An 18,968-nucleotide genomic window follows, 5' to 3' on the forward strand; every position below is an offset into this window, starting at 1 on the left:
GAATGGTTGTGCGCGTGGGGTAATAGTAATAGTAGTAGTAAATGTAGTAGTAATAGTAATAGTAGTGGCGGTGGTGATAGCGGTAGTAGTAGTAAGAGTGGTGGTGGTGGTGAGTAAGGTTTTGTATAGTTGTTTTGGTTTTTTTTGAGGGTTTTTGTATAGGTGTATGGGTTGTAACTGGTTTAATTGCCTTGTTTCTTTTGGATATTTGTGTGTTTCTATGTATTTGGTGTGTGTTTTTGTTTGTGGTTTGGTTTGGTTTTGTTTTGCTTTTTTCGTCTGGAACTTACCTATAAATAAGAAAAATATAAGTAAACCTAATTCCCGCATTGAGGCTTTCAGAGTTCGTCCTAAAATTTGTAAACCCTTCGAATGCCTAGATAACTTAAATATTCGAAATACTCGAACTAATCGTATCACTCGTAATATTGCCAAGGACATAGCCTGATTCGATGACTTGTCCTAAAAAATTATAATCGGTATGGCATGTTTTCAATCAACAAATTATTATATATGTAAATAGTTTATATATATATAAATATATAGAGTATATGTATACAAGTATGTATATATAGTATATGTAAATAGTTATGTAATCGAACAATTAATAACAAACATAAATATATATTTAGTAAATAGTAACAAATAGCGGTGGGTATTGTATTGATTAGTAATTGAAATTGAAATAATGTTAGTAAATAAAACCAAGTCATATAAATATATATAATATATGTATATTGATTTAACATAGTATATATATTTATAGATAGTAGAGAGAGAGTGAGAGAGAGTTAGACAGTAATATATATATATATACTAAGTGAGTATTTATGTTTACATACAGGTATATTTATGTACTTGTATATATGTGTAAGTATTTGGAATTTTTTTCGAATATGTTTTTGCGGCACGAAACCGTAAACGAATTTGAAACGTAAACCGAAAATTAAATATTATAATTATATGCAAATTTGTGGCAAATTCGTGGCGTCAGTGAAAATTTTTTTATTATATAATTAAAAAAAAAATATGAAACTCTTCACTACAAAATAAATTAGAAACATTTTTGTTTGCATTTAAATTTTAACCACTAACTTATAATACTCAAATCGGTCACTTAAAAGGTGTTTTGCGTTTTTTTATAGTTTAAATGTTTTGCTTCTAATCACTATTTAATTGTTGGTAATTTTTTTTGTAATATTGTTGTTGTAATTGTAAAGCAATATATAATTTGCAAATAGTAATGGTAATTATATAAACTAAAAGTAATGCAATTGTGCTTAAGTTTCTCACACAAGAAAACATACCTGTGGACTGACTGGCGCTTTTGGAAGATTTAACGTATCCTCCTCTTCGGCGACGACGGTCGCCAATGTTATAAAATACGGAATGATGGCGATTATGTCGATAACATTCATGACATCCCTGCAGAAATGTAACTTATTCGGACATGCGAGGAACCTTTAAAAATGTAGACAATGAGAGAGAAAGCAAAAAATAGAGATGTGTTGAGCATGAGAGAGAGTATTTGTGAGAATGCATGAGAGTTTAAATGAAATGTGTGGCATATAAGAAATTTTTTTACAGAAATAATTTGAGGGATTGAGAAATATATTTATATTATTCGAAGGGTCGCAGAAATGTTTTTGAAAATTGACTGAGGAGTAAATGGGGTATTTTTTACATTGAATCAGTAGTAGAATACCTTATTCTTATTTTAATAAATACTTAAGATCTGATTTCCTTCTGTAATATTACTAATAATGTAAATAATCTAGTTAATATGTAATTTAATTATAATTACTTAATTTAATTTTTATAATAACAATTGTTGAAGGAAAAACGTTTGCTAAAAATACTGGAAAATAAAGAAATATTAATATAAAAATAGTTACTTATTTTTTAAATTATTAAATAACTATAAAAATATGCTATACTAATTAAATTAAATTTTAAAATTATTATACTAAAAAAATAAAATTTTCTGAATTTTTTGTTAATATTTGCATTAATTACATTATATTAACTTTACAGCACAAACTGTGCATACTGCAAATAAACACGATTTTTTTAAACAGTTTTTAATTTAAAACATAATTTTGTTACGAAATATAATCGATAATATAAGTAAGTGGTTTCGGTCTTTGCTTAAAATATAATATTTTTGTAAAAAAATGAAAATAATTGCAGTAATAACTTTAAAACTCAAAATCTACATACTGCAACTAGGAAATATATTTTGTTTTTTATTAAAAAAAGTAGGAACGTTAAGAAATATAAGCGATATATTAGTTAGTGGTTGTTGTCTTTGCTTTTTTGTTGACCTCATACTGAGGTTCTGCACCATATTTTTCATGTCGACCGTTATTAGAATCACTTCATTATAAAATAACTATATTTTAACAGCATAGTTTTCAGACTATTGACTCTAAAGTACAGCGTTTCCTTAAAACATTTTCAAATAACTATTTTTTGTGATAAAAACTATAAATAATTTTCATATTAACCGAATTATTATTTGATTTCGAACACTATGTCTCTAAACAGTTTTTAAGTCTAAAACATTGTGTTGTTTCGAAATAGAATCGTTATAACAGTTAGTCTATGCTTTCTTGTTGACTTTATAGCAAAGTTTAGCTCCACACTTTTTGTGTTGACTAGTTAGTGGTTGCTGTTTATGCTTTTTATTGACTTCATAGCGCAGTGCAGCTCCATACTTTTTGCGTTCGTTATAATCACATCTACTGCATGATATAATACTTATATTTTAACTACCATTTTTAAGTCTATTTTTCTCAGAACATTCGTACTACTTAGAATAAGGGAAATAAACTATTTTCTATAACAAAAACTATAAGTTTTCATTTTTATATTGACTCAAATGCTATCTAGTTTCGAACACTTCTTTCATACACAAGTTTAAAAAAGAAAAGCAAACTTACCTGACTGTGAGTTCAAATGTAAACCAAATAATACATAACGTTTCTATAAGGAAGAAAGGATCTGTGATGTCAGGCACCTCGTCTTCCTCGATTTTTGTGCCATTTGTTGTTGTATTGAACACCTGTTAATTTGAGATATAAGAAAATTATGTTAACAACTTAATTTTAGAAACAAAAGTAAGTATAAATAAACACTTAGTTAGCGTAAAAGCATTTACAGAGTCTGGTAATGGATGAGATAAATAAATAAGGATAAATAAGGATGCGATAATTTATGAAAATACAAAAGTTTGTGTAGTTGTAGTTCAAATCATTGTTACATAAATAATTATTTTTCAAGCAATGGTAGGGGTATCGACTAAAAAATCAATGTTTTCCTATAAGGTTGTTTGAGGAGTATTTATAATGTTTGAGTATTTTAATAAGGGACTATATTGAAAATTTTAGAAAATAACTTTTACTCGAAACTAATATACATTTCAACATAATGAGTAAAAGCTTTCAACAATGATTTAATACTATCCCATATTGGTTGTATAAAATGACGATAAGAGCTTTATACACAAATATTTTACTTTTTACAACTTAATGTCAAAAGGATAAGTGCACTGTGGGCAATCTTTTTTATTCTTCATAGGTATACACCTAAATATTTAATAGATGTACAATTTACGAAATCAAATTAAAATGAGTATTTATATTTTATTATCCGTAAATAGTTACTAAGCTTATTTAGCTATAAACATTAAATAGAAGGTAAACTGGTTTGAGAGCTCTTGAGTAGTGTAAGCAACTCAAAGAAAGTATAAAAAAAGCAATTTCGTGGCGCTCAATATATAAAAACTGATAGCCTTGCACTCAGTGAGCAATAAAAAAGCTATAGAGCGATACTTGAAAATCTTATAGTTGTTTTAGGAGAAGTAACGATATAAAATTAAGCACTCACTGTTGCTTTAATGAGTGGTAATGCTCAGAAATCGCTTGGGTGAAACTTAAACTTTTAGTAGCTTAAAGTTTTAGTTTTGTTTTTAAAGAAAGCTTTCATGAAGCTTTGAATTTGAATGTGCAGAAGTATCGAAACTGAAAAAATTTTGAGGATATAAAACCAGAAAGAAGATAGATGGTTACTATGATAAAGAATCTTAATAAAACTTCCAAATACTGAAAATGAAGTTTAAGCTTTCACCTGTCATTTTTTAATACTAAAAAGCTTGTAAGCTTAGCCTTTCACATACAAATCTGCATGAAACTTTTAAGTTGGAAGATTCGAAATCAAGGAAATGAGCTTAAAGCTTTCAACTTCAATTTTTTTATCACTGAAATAAGCTTATACTGGAGAATTACTTGCAAGCTGAGCTTTTGAAATAATAATCATGATTTTTGAAAGCAGATTCTAATTTTGTTTCGTAAGTTACTAACTTTTATAAAGTTCAAACCAGTATACACTCTAAATTTTTGCGCTGGCATTACATTACAGGCTGCATAATTATATGTAGACCACATTTATAGATTATCAAAAGGCTTTTGGTTGGAGCACACTGAGTTACAACACCGAACAACTAGTTAGTATAATGAATAAAAAAGTAGTATTTTGTCAAGAAAATTATCCAACCCGTTCCTGGAGCTTTTCATTTCGACAAATTTGACATCAAGTTGCAAAAAATGCGCGCAAAAAGCAAAGAAAGTATAAACAAAGGAGATGTAGTAAAATGTTTGTGTTATTTTTACAAATAGAGAAATGAAAATAAAGAAAGAAACCAGATAAAAACATGAAAGAACTGAGCTTTTTCACAATTGGAAATAAAGCTTTAGTTTTATATAAGGAAAGTTTTCAGAAAGCTTTAAAAATATAAAGCTTCAGTTTTGTAATGAAAGCTTTTGTATAAATAGAGCTTTATTTTTATGATTTTAGTTTTGTGGTAAAAGCTTGTAATATTCAAAACTGTTTTTTTGTTCATAGTTTTTAAATTAAACTTAAGTGTTTTGAGTATTTAAGCTTTCTAAAAAAACTTAGCAAATGCAAAAAATAAAAAAAATTTTACTGAAATTTATTAACTTATTTTACAGCTTTCACTTTCATCAATACTTTTTCATGTGTTTTATAAAATCTTTCGCTTTTTACAACAACAAGCTTTTGAAAGCTTTGTATAAAAAAATTTGTTCTTACGATTTTACTATTATAATGAAAACTTTGATAAAAAAAAAACGTGTTTTAAGATGTTATAAAGCCTCTGAATGTAAAAGCTTTCCAAAAATATTTGGAAAATTCAAAAATTAAATAATTATTGTATTCAAATTTAAACAGTTATTTTAAAGCCTTCACTTTTATCCGTACGTTTTCATCATTTTCATGAAATTTTTTCTTGTATAAAAAATCTTTAAAAAGCTTCATATGTGAAAAAGCTCATTCTTATAAAATTTATTCTACATATTGGTTAACTTAGTTGTTGAACTCACCTTGTAATGCTTAAATTCGGGTAATGTTTCTAGACAAAATATAACAATTGATAGCAATATAACAAATACACTAATTATGGCTACAACTCTGGCGGCTTGCGAACTCTCCGGGTACTCGAAAAGTAACCAGACTTTTCTTTGATTCTCATTCTCCGGCAATGGTCTTTCTTCTTCTTTAATAAAGCCTTCATCCTCTCTGTGGTGGTTGCGCGAATTGTTTTGTTGTTGTAGAAGTGGGATTTTGAACGATATTTGGAAAATCACAGTGTGAGTTATTTAGTATTTTTTCATAGGAATTATATATATAAACGTGTAATGTAAATTTTTTTATGAAACAACAAACAATTTACAATAAATTTACACAATATTTTTTCAAACAAAAAATACAATTAATTCAATTTAATGTTTAATGGCGACCACTTCAACCACTGAAGCTTCGAATAGATTATTCAAAAGTTCAACAAAAATAGTTACGTATATCAACAACAATTCTACTTTAATAAAACTAAACGAAGAATTCAAAAAAGATTTATCTTCGTTCGAATGCACGAGTGTATGTAAATATTTGTATATAATAAGAAATATATATATATACTATATTCAATATATAAATAAAAATAAAACATTCAATTTGAAATAGAAACGGAAACACACAATAATAAAACCAACGGCCGGCTATGTTGCCAATTTTCATAGCGCTTAACGGTGTACGCAGCAGCGGCAGCGGTGAAAAGTAACTTCATTGGCTATGACGGTTTGTGTCTCGGTTGAATTCAATAGTTTAGAGCGTGTGTTTGCGCATCTCTGTACAAGTCACGGTGCCGGCAACGTTGTATTTACGGCCGCTTTACTGCTGAAGTAGTCATTGCGGGCGTAAGCTTTATGCTCTTAATGTAAGCCTGTTGTACTATAAAGTGTTGGCGGCTACATACTACTAGATACATATAGATGCTGTGTGTGTGTCGTGGTGTGTTCGTGGATGTGTATGAGTGACGTTTGGTTGTTAGCTTTTTGGTGATCGTCGCACTTGTTTTGGTGAAATTCGCATTTAATTTTCAAATGGAATTTTGTTTTTGTTTACATTTAGCTTGCAGCATTGGCGCATGCGTGTGCGTGCCACGGTACCGGCCACATACTCCCCCCATGCCGTATGCACAAAATTTTAAGCTGGTGGTCAAGTGATTAACAGTGTCTTGATTTTGCTATTTTGTTTTTACTTATTTATAATTTTTTTGTTGGCTTTTGCGTTTTCAATTTTGTTCAGCAGCATTCAGAGAATTCCACTTTGCCGATTGCGTTTAGTTTAGTTAATACTCGCATGTAATTTATTTTTAGTTCAACAACAATTTTTAGAAACAATAAAACATCAATTTGAACCAATCAATTTTGTGTTTTGTTTTTTTTTAATTTCATACAACAGCAATTTTAAGGAACAACAACAGCAATAACACTAAAAACAATATTTAGTATATATGTACATTTAAGTTAGATGTATTGAGTGTTCTGTGGTTAGTTTGAATATTGAATGAATTTCGAAAATAAAAAAATGCCCAGTTGGAAATCGCACAACGGAGTTTTTAAATAGTCGAGGTTACGTTGAAGTTAATCGAACTAACTGTCTAACTTTTGCAACTTATTTCATTTCTGAAATCTCCAAAAGCCAGAATTTGGAAGACTTATACATTGAAATTCTAACCTAGAGCTTGGAAAAAAATTATTGTTTCGGATTGCATTGTATCATTACCACTATACTAGTCTGTTATTTATAATATATAATATTATATCTGATCAAATATCATCCGGACAACCAAAAAGAAAAACATATTCACATATAAGTATAGACTATAACTAGAAATTTAAAACTAGATCAGATTCAGACTAAATTTATTTCTAAAATTTCAAAGACTACGAGCATATGACTTTCAGAAAATTTAATTCGTAATTGTGTTTTTTTTTTAATTTTGTTTCTGATGTTATATATTGCAGGACTTGCCATACAAATCGTCCATTCATCATAGTTCACGACTACGAGGTTTGACAATTAAGTAATGAGACTGATTTTATTGCCGCGCTTGTGGTAAACCTGTGAAATTCCCCTTTCTCTTTTTCCGGCATCCCTCCCCTCTCCATTGATATATGTACCATCGTTCTAGCTTGTTTAGTTCGCCTGCTGTGTCAAGTTGAGTAGATGTGTGTTTGCAGTGCTCGTCACGAAAATGGAAAAACGATATCAAGAGCAACACGTCGCGATAAAATTTTGCGCCAGATTGGGCGAAACAGCTTCGGAAACGTACGCTAAAATTGTAATAGTGTATGGTGATAGTGCTCTTAGTCGTGCCAAAGCTCGCAATGGTTGTCTCCGCTCGCCCCCCGCCCGAAAAAAGCTCGCATGAGCAAGTCGAAGGTGAAAACGATGATTATTGCCTTTTTTGATAGCCGTGGAATCGTCCACAAAGAATTCATTCCACCGGGGAAAACTGTGAATCAAGTCTACTATTGCCAAGTACTCGAAAGATTGCGAAAACGAGTCAACAGGGTGCGCCCAGACATCGCTCGTAACTAGATCCTTCATCACGACAACGCACCGTCCTCAGCGTGTCCCAGTGTTTGGCCTCTAAAGGGATCGCCGTGTTGCAACAGCCGCCTTATTCGCCCGAAATGTCACCGTGTGCCTTTTTTGTTTCCTAAAACAAACTCGGTGGTCAAAGAAACCCATTTTGAGTCGATTACGGACATCCAGGCGGCCGTGACGAGGGTACTCGCGGACATCCCAGTCGAAGTGTTTCAGAAATGTTACGAAGCAAGAATCGCTGCATAGCTGCCCAAGGGGACTGCTTTGAAGGAGATGGCAGAGTTGTAGAATAATTTTCAAATATACGGTTTTTATGGAATCAGTCTCAATACTTAAGTGTCATACCTCGTATAACATTGAAATAGTAGAGGAATTGCGGTAAAAAAATTATTTCCATACCTAACCAATGATCTCAGCACCAAAAAATAGTTAGATGCGTGTATATCCGTTGAAAACTCTTCAACCTACCCCTATTCTCGATAAATACAAAAAAAGTTGTCTATGACAGTTAAAGTTTCTATTCGGCGCCTTTCGCAGCAATTCGATCTGGCGTGTGGGACGACTAGGCGCATTTTACGTCGAGGCCTTAAATTGAAAGCGTACAAAATCACGTTATCACCCATAAAAACCGACGGTTTGATGTAGTTTGTAAGCCGGTGGAATTATCGGTCCATATTTCTTCAAAAATGATGCCGGCGAGAACGTAATTGTCTATGGCGCTGCTCTCCGGAACAGTACATGCACTGCTACTTTAATGTTACTGTTGGCTATGCTTTTACTATTAGACAGCGAGCAAAAAACTGGTATTGACTACTATTTCTCGACGCTAACTAACATTCCTCCACAAGCCCTGACACATAAATAAAGAAATTCATAGCCTCTCGATAAATGATAAATATTTTCGTAAGTGTCAGAAAAGTTCGTAACAAAAAGATATGGTAGCGAAAGAGTTACGGGTAATTTGATTGAAAATTTCATTAGCTACACTAGATCATATTGATATCTGAAAAATCTTCCCCTAATGTTAAAGAATTTCTCTAAGATACTAGTCTACATTGAATTAGTATGTATTATTATATTTCACCGATATAGATCTTTCATTATTTTGAGTGAATTTGTTCTAAAATGACTTTTATGAGACGTTCATTCCGTGCACTCTGAGATGATCCGAAGTGCAGATGATATTCATAATTTGGTAATGTTTGTATTTATTGAATACTTTTATGAGTATTTTAAATATATTACTGCTCGAGAGTGGAGCTATGTTAATATGGAAGTATTTATATGACTATATATAAAGAACTAGTTCTACTTTCAAAAGAGTGCCTTGGAAGGCGTGAGGAGCCTGCGATAAAGTATGTGTATTATTAACAAATTAACTGCTTACTACAACTTTTATTACTACAATAATTGCTAAGCTATGAGTTCATGCAATATATTACATAATTTTTCCAACTGGGCTGTATAAATATAAATTTATCAGTTTAAAAGAAAAGTTTATTTAAAAAAATAAATAAATTTTATAAACAAAATTGTTTTCCAAAAAGTGTTTTGCGCTGTACAGTTATTGTGTATACAAGTCTACATGAAAAACCATATTTGTTATTTAAATTCATTCAGCATTAACATTCCAATTAAGTAAATCATCTACGCAACAGCTTTTCAACCAATTATTTATGCATATTATTATTACTTTTTTTGTTTTTGTTAATAATAATAACGATTTTAACCAAAAATATATTTCTTGGTTTGTTAGTTTGGTAATTTTCTTACCTGAATTTATTAATTGCTTGATCACCTAATTCATAAAATTTTATTTCTTCACTAAATACGTCTAAAGGGACATTGACCGGTCTCCGCAGTCGACCACCTAGATGAGGGAGTTTATTTATTGTTATAGAAATTATAAAAGCATGACGAAGGTATACAAATGAACGAGATCGTTACAAAAACAAATGAAAATACACATTTAATGTAAAAAAAAATATTATTATGAAAGTACAAGACATTGTAGAGTGATTGAGGGTGATTGTTGAATGGTAAGTTATGTGAGTGTTTGGTGCACGTGATTGTGTTTTGTCCGATGAATTGGGGTAAAAGAGAAGAGCAGAAATATACATGTTAATATATATTTTTAAAAATATTGTTCTTTATAAAACACGGAATAAACAAAAACTAACATTTTTTTTATATGTTATACTCAGACCAATAATACAAATTTAACTATTTTTATATGGTTCGGTGTGTATCATATGTATACCGAATCGTCAGACGTGCTTTAAACCAGAACAATGGGTTTTATATATGTCATAATTTGTTCAAATATACATATACCACTGTTTTTTTCTTTCTACATTGAAATGCAGGAATTTGGATAGGGAAAAGAAGCTCACAGGAGGTTCCAAAATCAGGATACAGCCGATTTTCTTTTCTATTCTATCAGTACCTCTATATAAGGGAACTGTGGGACGGCATTTCAAGCTTCTTACGTACAGCCGCAAACGAAACCACTGTCTTTAGGAAAAGGCTAATGAACAGCTGGTGCGATGAAGACTGCTGTGTCGCAGAGGTGAAAAAACAAACTGCCTATTTCGCAACTTTACAATAGACCACAACATGTGCGGAATGAGATAGATACCGAGAGCTGAAGTCTGAAATCTTTGATTTTATCAACTTTGTAGATTTAGACCCGGAAAATATACAATCGACCCGATTTTCTCTATTCACCAATCTTGAAAAAGACCCGAGAAAGGAAGACTCACACACACCACCTCTTCGTCGATTTTAAAGCAGCTTCGACAGCACTAAAAGTAACTGCCTGTATGCCGCTATGTCTGAACATGGTATCCCCCAAGATCGGGAAGGACCTCTCCGAGCCGTTCAATACCAAACGAGGTTCAAGACAAGACGGTTCCCTATCGTGCGACTTATTCAATGTATTGCTGAAGAAAATAATACGGCTATAGAGCTAAATAGCGAAGGTACACGATTGTACAGCCACTGCGCCTCATAAGTTGTGTTTTCTCCAGACTGGATATAGAAGCGAAGCAAATGGGTCTGGTAGTGTACAAGGACAAGGCGAAATATCTCCTGTTATCAAGCAAACAGTCATCATATTCGCGACTTGGCTTGCACGTCACTGTTGACAGTCATAGCTTTGAAGTTGTAGATAATTTGGTCTATCTTGGAACCAGTATTAACACTACAGCGAAGTCAACCTTGAAATCCAACCCGGAATAACTCTTGCTAACAGCTGCTATTTCAGACTGAGTAGGAAATTGAGAAGTGAAGTCCTCTCTCGACAAACAAACACCTAATTATATAAGTAACTCATCATTCCAGACCTGCTATATGGTGCAGAGGCGTGGACGATTACAACATCTGATGAGTCGACGCTACGAGTTTTTGAGAGAAAGGTTCTACGGAAGATTTATGGTCCTTTGCGGATGGGCAACGGCGAATACATAGTTTAACGAATTAATTAGGTCATGTCTTCCGAACGGATGAAAACTGAGAGTATTTGACGCAGTACCCGCCGAGGAAAAAAGAAAACCTCCGCTCCGCTGAAAAGACCAGGTGGATAAGGACCTAACTACACTGTTGCTAACTCGGCTATAACCGCGTAAGCAATGCCTACGCCAAGAATAATCTTCTCAAAATAGCGATAATAAGAGAAGTGAGTCTTGACTCACATATCGCCGTTGACATTTATATTGAAATTACGCATAAATTAATTACACCAGCTAAAAATGTGGAAATATTACTTAGTGGGATAGTAAAGTACTATATCAATAATAAAAAATGTCCGAGATCAAGATACACATATTCACCGAAAGATTTATGAAATTTTATAAACGCAAATTACGAATATTACCCACGATAGAATTATGAGCTGTAGGAATTACATTTTTTACAGAAAATAGACGTAGTATGATATATCAAATTACGACTCTCAGCGTTCTAGTTTGGTTACCCGACCCTTAATCGGATTACTAGTCATACAGCGTTAAAAAACATTAAAGCTCGATGTTATGTAGTAAGTTCAACGTATGATATATCTACTAATAGATGCATATAAGTTTGTAATATACTGCATAAAGTACAAAAACACAACAACAATGAATTACAACAAATATAGGATAGGTTTACAACACTTACCACTTTGATAATAGTATAAAATTGCATCGAAGCTCGGCCGACTACGGTCAAAAAAATATTCATTTCTAAGCGGGTCAAAGTACCGTAATCGCCGAGCTGGATCCCCCAGCAGTGTGTCCGGAAATTGATTTAACGTTCGTAATTGTGTTTCGAACCTTAACCCGCTTACCTGCAAAACAAAGTGTGAGTAGCAAAAGACAAAAGGGAAAGCAAAGCGAAATATGTGAAAAGAAAATGGAAGTGGGTTAAGTTATTACAGAAACCTAATAATATTTAGTTGATTTGTGAGAAATGTGTAAAGTAAAAATATTTTTTTTGTTGTATTTTTTAATTTGATATACTATTTATTTTTAGCTAACTGAGCATATTCAATAAATTTCTATAAGTATGCTTTTTTGTTCATTCTCTCACGGAGTACTTACATTTATAACGACTCTCTCGCAAAAATCATGATCATGAGGAATGGGTTCAAAGTGTTGTGGCCCCCCACCATACCCATGACCTGCCCCCCCTTCTTCGTCTTGACTGCTTAATTTGGGTAAAGACCTGTAAGTAAAATAAATGAAATTAAATGAGATTAGTAAAAAAATATTTCTATAAAAAATGTTTGCTAATATTTATAAAATAATTTTAATTGTATAATATTTAAATTGTAAAATATTATTTTAGTATAGAAAAAAATAAATTAATATTAAATTGAACGACAATTAATATTGAATTAACTTTCACTTGCTGCTTGATTAAATTTTGTTCATCTTAAACTTATTTCATTATGACATTGCATTTGTTGTTGCATGTTCAGCATTACCACTTACTTTTAAACAAGCTCGTGGATTTTCTCTGTGACCTTTTCTGCTGAATAGCTGTTGGCACAGTTTCCACTATCGCTTGCCAAGCAGCGATTTCCTTGCATTTAGCACTTCAATAAATGTACAATTAAGCGGAAATTTTTATGTTCGCGTTGAAAGTGTAATTGAAAGCATTTTTTTGTGTTAAAATATATTTATTATTTTTTTGGCAAATTCTGGCTTCATTGTATGATGCTATCGCTATCGCGCCTATTGTGACTAAAAAATTATGGATTTGGTTTAAATGCCAAGTTTTGGCTTAAATGGTTCTGGGATTAAACGTTTTATAAAGTGTATTTAAAAAATTAAATCTGCATACAAGAACTCAATAAATATAAAGATGCACTATGGATGAGAGACATACTGGAGCATTTAAACTGCGCCCACAAACCAGAGTTTTACCGCTGCTAGTTTAAGACGCGAATAGTTTGTCTAGCGATTTTTACCGGGGAAATAAATTTTACAACGTGTTTGTTTGTATTTTTTTTGTTTTCAATGGCCACGAAATGATTAAAAAGGTTGAAGAAGTGTTTTGGGGAGTTTACTTTATCACAAGCAAAGTATTTGACCTGTTAGTCCGGGTCGAATTTGATCACATGATATATTAATATAATGCAATAAAAATAATACCAATACTTGAAGAAGAGAAAATTAAAAAGAAACACATTAATTTCCAAAATTGTTGGATATTGTCCGACATAAATTTTTAAAGAAATATGATTACCAAATTTCACAATTATGTGTTCTGTACAATTAAGCTGATTGTCAACCCACCAGCGCAGTGGACATGGCAATGGCACTCCTGCTTTCGCACTTCCCAGAAACGGTTTGCGTTGACCAACTTCCACCAAGAGTTGCACATAGGTCAGATCACTCACCACACTCAATCGCTGCAGATTCAATGAAGGGTGCCCTCCTTCTCGAATTTTAAGTCATCAGAGGTGGACGGTAGCTTTCCTGCACTTTTGCTACATGGTATGCAAGATCTCTTGCCACATATTGAAGTGCTGATGAGGATAGCCTTGCGATAGCGTATATTCTAGAACCGTGGAGAATAGCGAAGGTAATCTTTATTTTCAAGGTAGGAAGGAAGGACTACTTGCTGCCCAAATCATTCAGGCCAATTAGTCTTATCCCCTTCATGCCAAAAGGAATGGAGAAGATTGTAGACAACTATATAAGTTCGAAGGCACTGAAAATCGCACCTACTCTTAGTACATCAAAGGTGTTTTTTTTGCCTCTCACGCAAGCGTAATGAAGGCACTGGAGAAAGGAATATGGCGGCTACCATATGCAGATAGATAGAGGCTGTACTGCGTACTAAGCAAATTGAAACCACTGCGGGGGAAAGTGTTATGGAGCCTAGTAGTAGATGAGCTCATTGAGTTGCTCACAAACAATGTGATTCAGCGCCACAGGTACGCCGATGACATTGTCATAATGGCACGAGGAAAATTGGAGAATACTATTCGCGTCGTTGGTTAAAGGGGTGCAATACTGTAGGGTTAAATGTCAACCTGTCAAAAACAACTGTTGTCCTGTTCTTTTACAAAGCGAAGATCTATTCAGGGCTTGAGGACCCAAGGCCTCACATTAGACAATTGTTAATTAATTAACATTCAAGAGTATATCGAATAGAATTGAAAACGTTCAACAGCTATCGTGATCAACTTTACGAGTATGGAAAATATTTATCAGATTCTCTTGTCACTGTCAGCTGGAGCTGCTCTTATCGTTTTTGGTGCCATATCGTGCTCATATCGTCTATACGAAAGGCAACACACCATCAACACATGAGTGCTTCATATAGCACTGACTTCGGATAATTTTGATAATTTTTTTTTTCAAACGAACAGAATAATTTTCATAATCAATTAACAACAGAAAAAAAACTAAAATAACCTTAATTTTAGTCTGTCCTATATTAGAATTACTTTTATTCGAACCTAATCAAACAGTATCCAAGTGATCAAAGCCTTCTAAAAGTTGTTGTTTTCAGTTGATTTCGTTTAAAAAGATTTTAATATAATAGCTTACTTGAGATACCAAGAAACGGCAAAATATATTATCAAAAATCTTACTTTTTCGATCTTTACATGACAAATATATAAAGATCGTGTGAAAATTTTATGTTCGGAGAAACAAATGGAAACGATCCCCTAAAAAAACATTTATTTCATATTATGTTACTGATGAAAATCAAACAAGATTATTATTTTGTTGGAAGAGAGTTAAGGAAGCTCCTGCCTGGATGACTGTAAGAGATGTCTTTTCTTGAATAAATGGACGTTGACGTTAAAAAGTCCTTTGTATCAAGTGTAGGCAGGCGAAGGCTACAAAAAATTCTCATTAAGATAATTCAGAAAGCTGACAGCAATTGCACCTAAGGAATCATAAAACTTCGTCATAATAATTGCTATGTATGTTCATAAAAACAAAATCCAACAATATCAAATAAACGTTTATTAAGGCCAACCATTTATTTTTCTATGGCGTATTTTCTGATGATCTGATGATTATCTGATCAGCCTTGTAAACTTCCTAACTAATTTATTAAGTTATGCGGTTATATTTACGAGCGAGTTGCTAACAAAAAACTCAAAATCAAACACAAGCACACAAACATACAAATTTATATTGATATATGTACATAAGTATACATGTGTACGTTGATAATCATCCATAAATAAATAACCTTCTTAAATCGTTCAGTTGCGATCAAGGCGGCGGAGAAAACTAATCCAATATTTGCCATCAAATTACTTCGAAGGACAGCTAAGATGACGAGTTGATGAAGTAGAAAGGAAAGAGCAATACGAAGAAAATGTGAACAGCAGTGAAGCATTGCAGCGCCACACCAATACACACGCAGGCACATGCAAGCGTGCGAGTGTGAGGAAAACATCTTATTAAAAACGCTTGCCAGCAAAGAGGAGCAAAGAGAGAGAGAAGAGGGCTGTAGTCGGCGAATGATGCAATGTGCCTATTGGTATGAGTATGCACACACACATTTACAAACATATAAAGGCAAATACATGCTTAAACAAATGCATGTAGGTGTGTTTATGTGCACATAAGCCGCCAGCAACTTATAAGCAGCTCCTTCAAATAGTTAAGTCGAACAAAATTATGCGAGGCTTGCACTTTCAAGGCCCAGCGCCTTTGCGTGTATACGACTATGTGCTGCACCTCACACCCCAGCACTGAAGTTAGAAGGTTCTGCGGCTGTTTGCCAGCAGCCTTGAGTGAATGCCACAAATGCAGAGAAAACAAAAATAAATAAATTGAAAATTGAATATTATTTGTGTGTGTGTGTGTGCTAACAAACAGAAAGTTTTGCAAAATCAAATTGCACATAAATGCAGCGATTGCACCCGAGGCATCATTGCTGGCGCTGCAGGCGCTCAATGAATGAACAGTTAGCGCCTTTATTTCTACTCATCAACGCTTGTCGTTTTATTGTCACTGTCTTGTCTTCGTCGTTTAGCGACGATTGAAGGAAACTTCAATGAAATCAAATCAAACAAACAAACTTATGCCGTGAGCGCCCTCGTTGTGGGGAGGGGACTGTGCAGCGCAAGTGGGTATGTATGGGTAAAGAAAGTCGATACGAATCATGAATGCAAAGGAAATGACGTCAGCATGACGAAAAGTGCATAGACGTGTCGGCAGCGGAAATGTGTTGTCCATGGATGAAGCCAACAGTGTCGCTGGCGTTAGATAGCCAACTGCAGCGCAGAGTGAAGAACAATGAATGACCGACTTAACGGGATAGCGTTGTGTACTGTGTACATATAACGTCCGTAACTTTTGTATGTATGATATAAACTCAACGTTTTGTTAATGGAAAGAGTATATACTACATATAAGAAGCAAATTCGAGGCAGCTGGTCCCTAATTATCTCTAAGCTCTCGAGAAAATATATTGGCTAGTCGAAAAAGTTCTTTCGTATTTCTAATCAAATTTCAATTTATTTTTTTGTTTTTTATATTTACCATATAATGAACTTTAATAAACCAAATATGTACCATTTTGGTCGACCAGTTTTTGCCATTTTTCCGCTAGAGACATTATTCCATCAGTGTAAAACTTTTCTGGTTTCTCGGCAAAAAACTGCGACAAGTAATTTCCACAGGCTTCTCTTGAAACCAACTTTACTCCATTAAGGGAGTTCTCCATTGACCTAAACAAATGGCAGTCTGGTTTAATCTTTTCCATAATGTCATCGACTTTTTCAACGATAGGGCGATCAGAGCAAGGTTCATCTTTCACATCGAAATTTCTAGAAGGGAAGCGAGCGAACCATTTTTGTTCCCTTGTTGTTCACCGAATTTAATTTTTTTGGTTAAATGAAGCTTAAAATCTTACTTTTATAAAACTATATGGCAATGTGATTGGAGGCACCGGATATATACATACGACTACAACGACATCTATAGACTAAATACGAAAAGACTTTTTCGACTACCCAATATTATCATAACCGTCCTACATTGCTAAAATACATAACTTATACCTTCTGCTCAAAGAAAAATTCATAGTTTTCAATAAAACCAATGTATATACACATATTCATATGTACACATTAAACACTCTCATTTCCATATTCAATACATCTCGCTGCATATGCGTTGAGCTCAAGGCATCAAAGCATCATCAACAATAAATTTGATTAAAATAGCAATAAATCGAATTTGGGGCACATGATGCTTGCTGCTTCCATATGACTGGGCATACGAATTTCACTTTTCATTGTTCCAACACATTTGCAGGCTTTTGTACGAGCCGCTTCAAGCGCATTGCTTTTGTAATGTTTCGTTCAAGGATTAATAAAAAGAAGTCCTTAATTTTATTGATGCGCAGGCAAAAGGGTTGTAAGTGTGGTTATTTTTGTTGTTTATTTTAATGGCATGAGTCACCTATATACGAATTTTTGAATGCTGATTTGGTGAGTATTTAGTCTGATATAAAATATGTTAATTTTCAGATCGATTTTGTTCCTCAAAGAGATGATTACGATTTTCCTAAAAAAATAGATATAGACTGGATACCAAGTTCTATAAGTATTTGACGAACTAAGATAGGAGAGCTGTTTCTCTTTAGGGTAAACTACGAAATATATGGATTAAATGTGGTGTCCTATCATCGAAACACAACTAATTGTTGCATCTGACTGGGGAAAAATATGCCAAAATTAACGCCAAAAATTAAAGCAATGTTTAAATTTACCGACATTTATATAGTAAGGTATTGACAACTCCAAAAAAAACCAAATCGACAGTGTTTCAAAAATTATGAAAGCTTGGCGCCCGCAGTTCGAAAATTGCATAAAAAAATTAGTCGCTTAACTTCTTTAGCAGTGAAAGATAATTGAAATGGCGGCAAATTTAAATCTTGCGTTAATTTTGAATAAGTATACCCTAGTATACCTAGATGACTTGCAGAAAGACGATAAAATCTATGAAGTTTGCACATAAAGTGAAAGTTACGTATACGCACTGTTGAATATAGTCGAACTGCAGTATAATCTGCGAGAAAAGGTGTCTGACTTAAAAAGCTGATGATAGCGATTTTGACCTAAAACTTTTTTATAGCAAATAAAATTTCCTTTAAATTTGTCATGCACATTTTTTTATATATTGAAGAATTCTGAGAAATATGCGTCTTAAGTCAGTGATGCCATAAAATACCTCTGATCTGTAGGAATTTAAAGAGAAAAACTTTCTATGGAAAATTTTTACAGGCCTTGGACTTAATATTAATATTAAGAGTTAAAATTGTCACGATTTTTTTAGGGTCCAAGGAAATTTTGTGACGGGACTGAAAAAAATTAATAGTTCATCTAAAAAAAACACCCTTATATACATACATATATACATAATAATTCGGGTGGTGGAGCACGGTGCTTGCTCGTTCCAAAGATGTGGTTGGCCGTGGGAAACGGTTGGCGCAATATATTCCACAAACTACGTCTGTATCGCCAAGCGGTC

The 18,968-nt window shown here is 33.1% G+C and overlaps 1 protein-coding gene across 15 annotated transcripts in view; it reads right to left on the reverse strand.

The window, feature by feature from the left end:
- LOC105227479 (potassium voltage-gated channel protein Shaker) overlaps positions 1 to 18,968 on the reverse strand; it is a 541,010-nt gene that overhangs the window by 50,292 nt on the left and 471,750 nt on the right. For all 15 annotated transcript variants that reach the window (XM_019990734.3, XM_049454904.1, XM_049454909.1 and 12 more), the window contains 7 exons: positions 12,552 to 12,675; positions 12,130 to 12,298; positions 9,745 to 9,841; positions 5,400 to 5,595; positions 2,943 to 3,064; positions 1,308 to 1,461; positions 291 to 462 (listed from right to left, as the gene is read on the reverse strand). In XM_019990734.3, coding sequence (XP_019846293.2) covers positions 291 to 462; positions 1,308 to 1,461; positions 2,943 to 3,064; positions 5,400 to 5,595; positions 9,745 to 9,841; positions 12,130 to 12,298; positions 12,552 to 12,675 — 1,034 coding nt within the window. The remainder of the gene's footprint in view (positions 1 to 290; positions 463 to 1,307; positions 1,462 to 2,942; positions 3,065 to 5,399; positions 5,596 to 9,744; positions 9,842 to 12,129; positions 12,299 to 12,551; positions 12,676 to 18,968) is intronic.

This window comes from Bactrocera dorsalis, chromosome 4, assembly GCF_023373825.1.
Source record: "Bactrocera dorsalis isolate Fly_Bdor chromosome 4, ASM2337382v1, whole genome shotgun sequence".
NCBI classification, from domain to species: domain Eukaryota; kingdom Metazoa; phylum Arthropoda; class Insecta; order Diptera; family Tephritidae; genus Bactrocera; species Bactrocera dorsalis.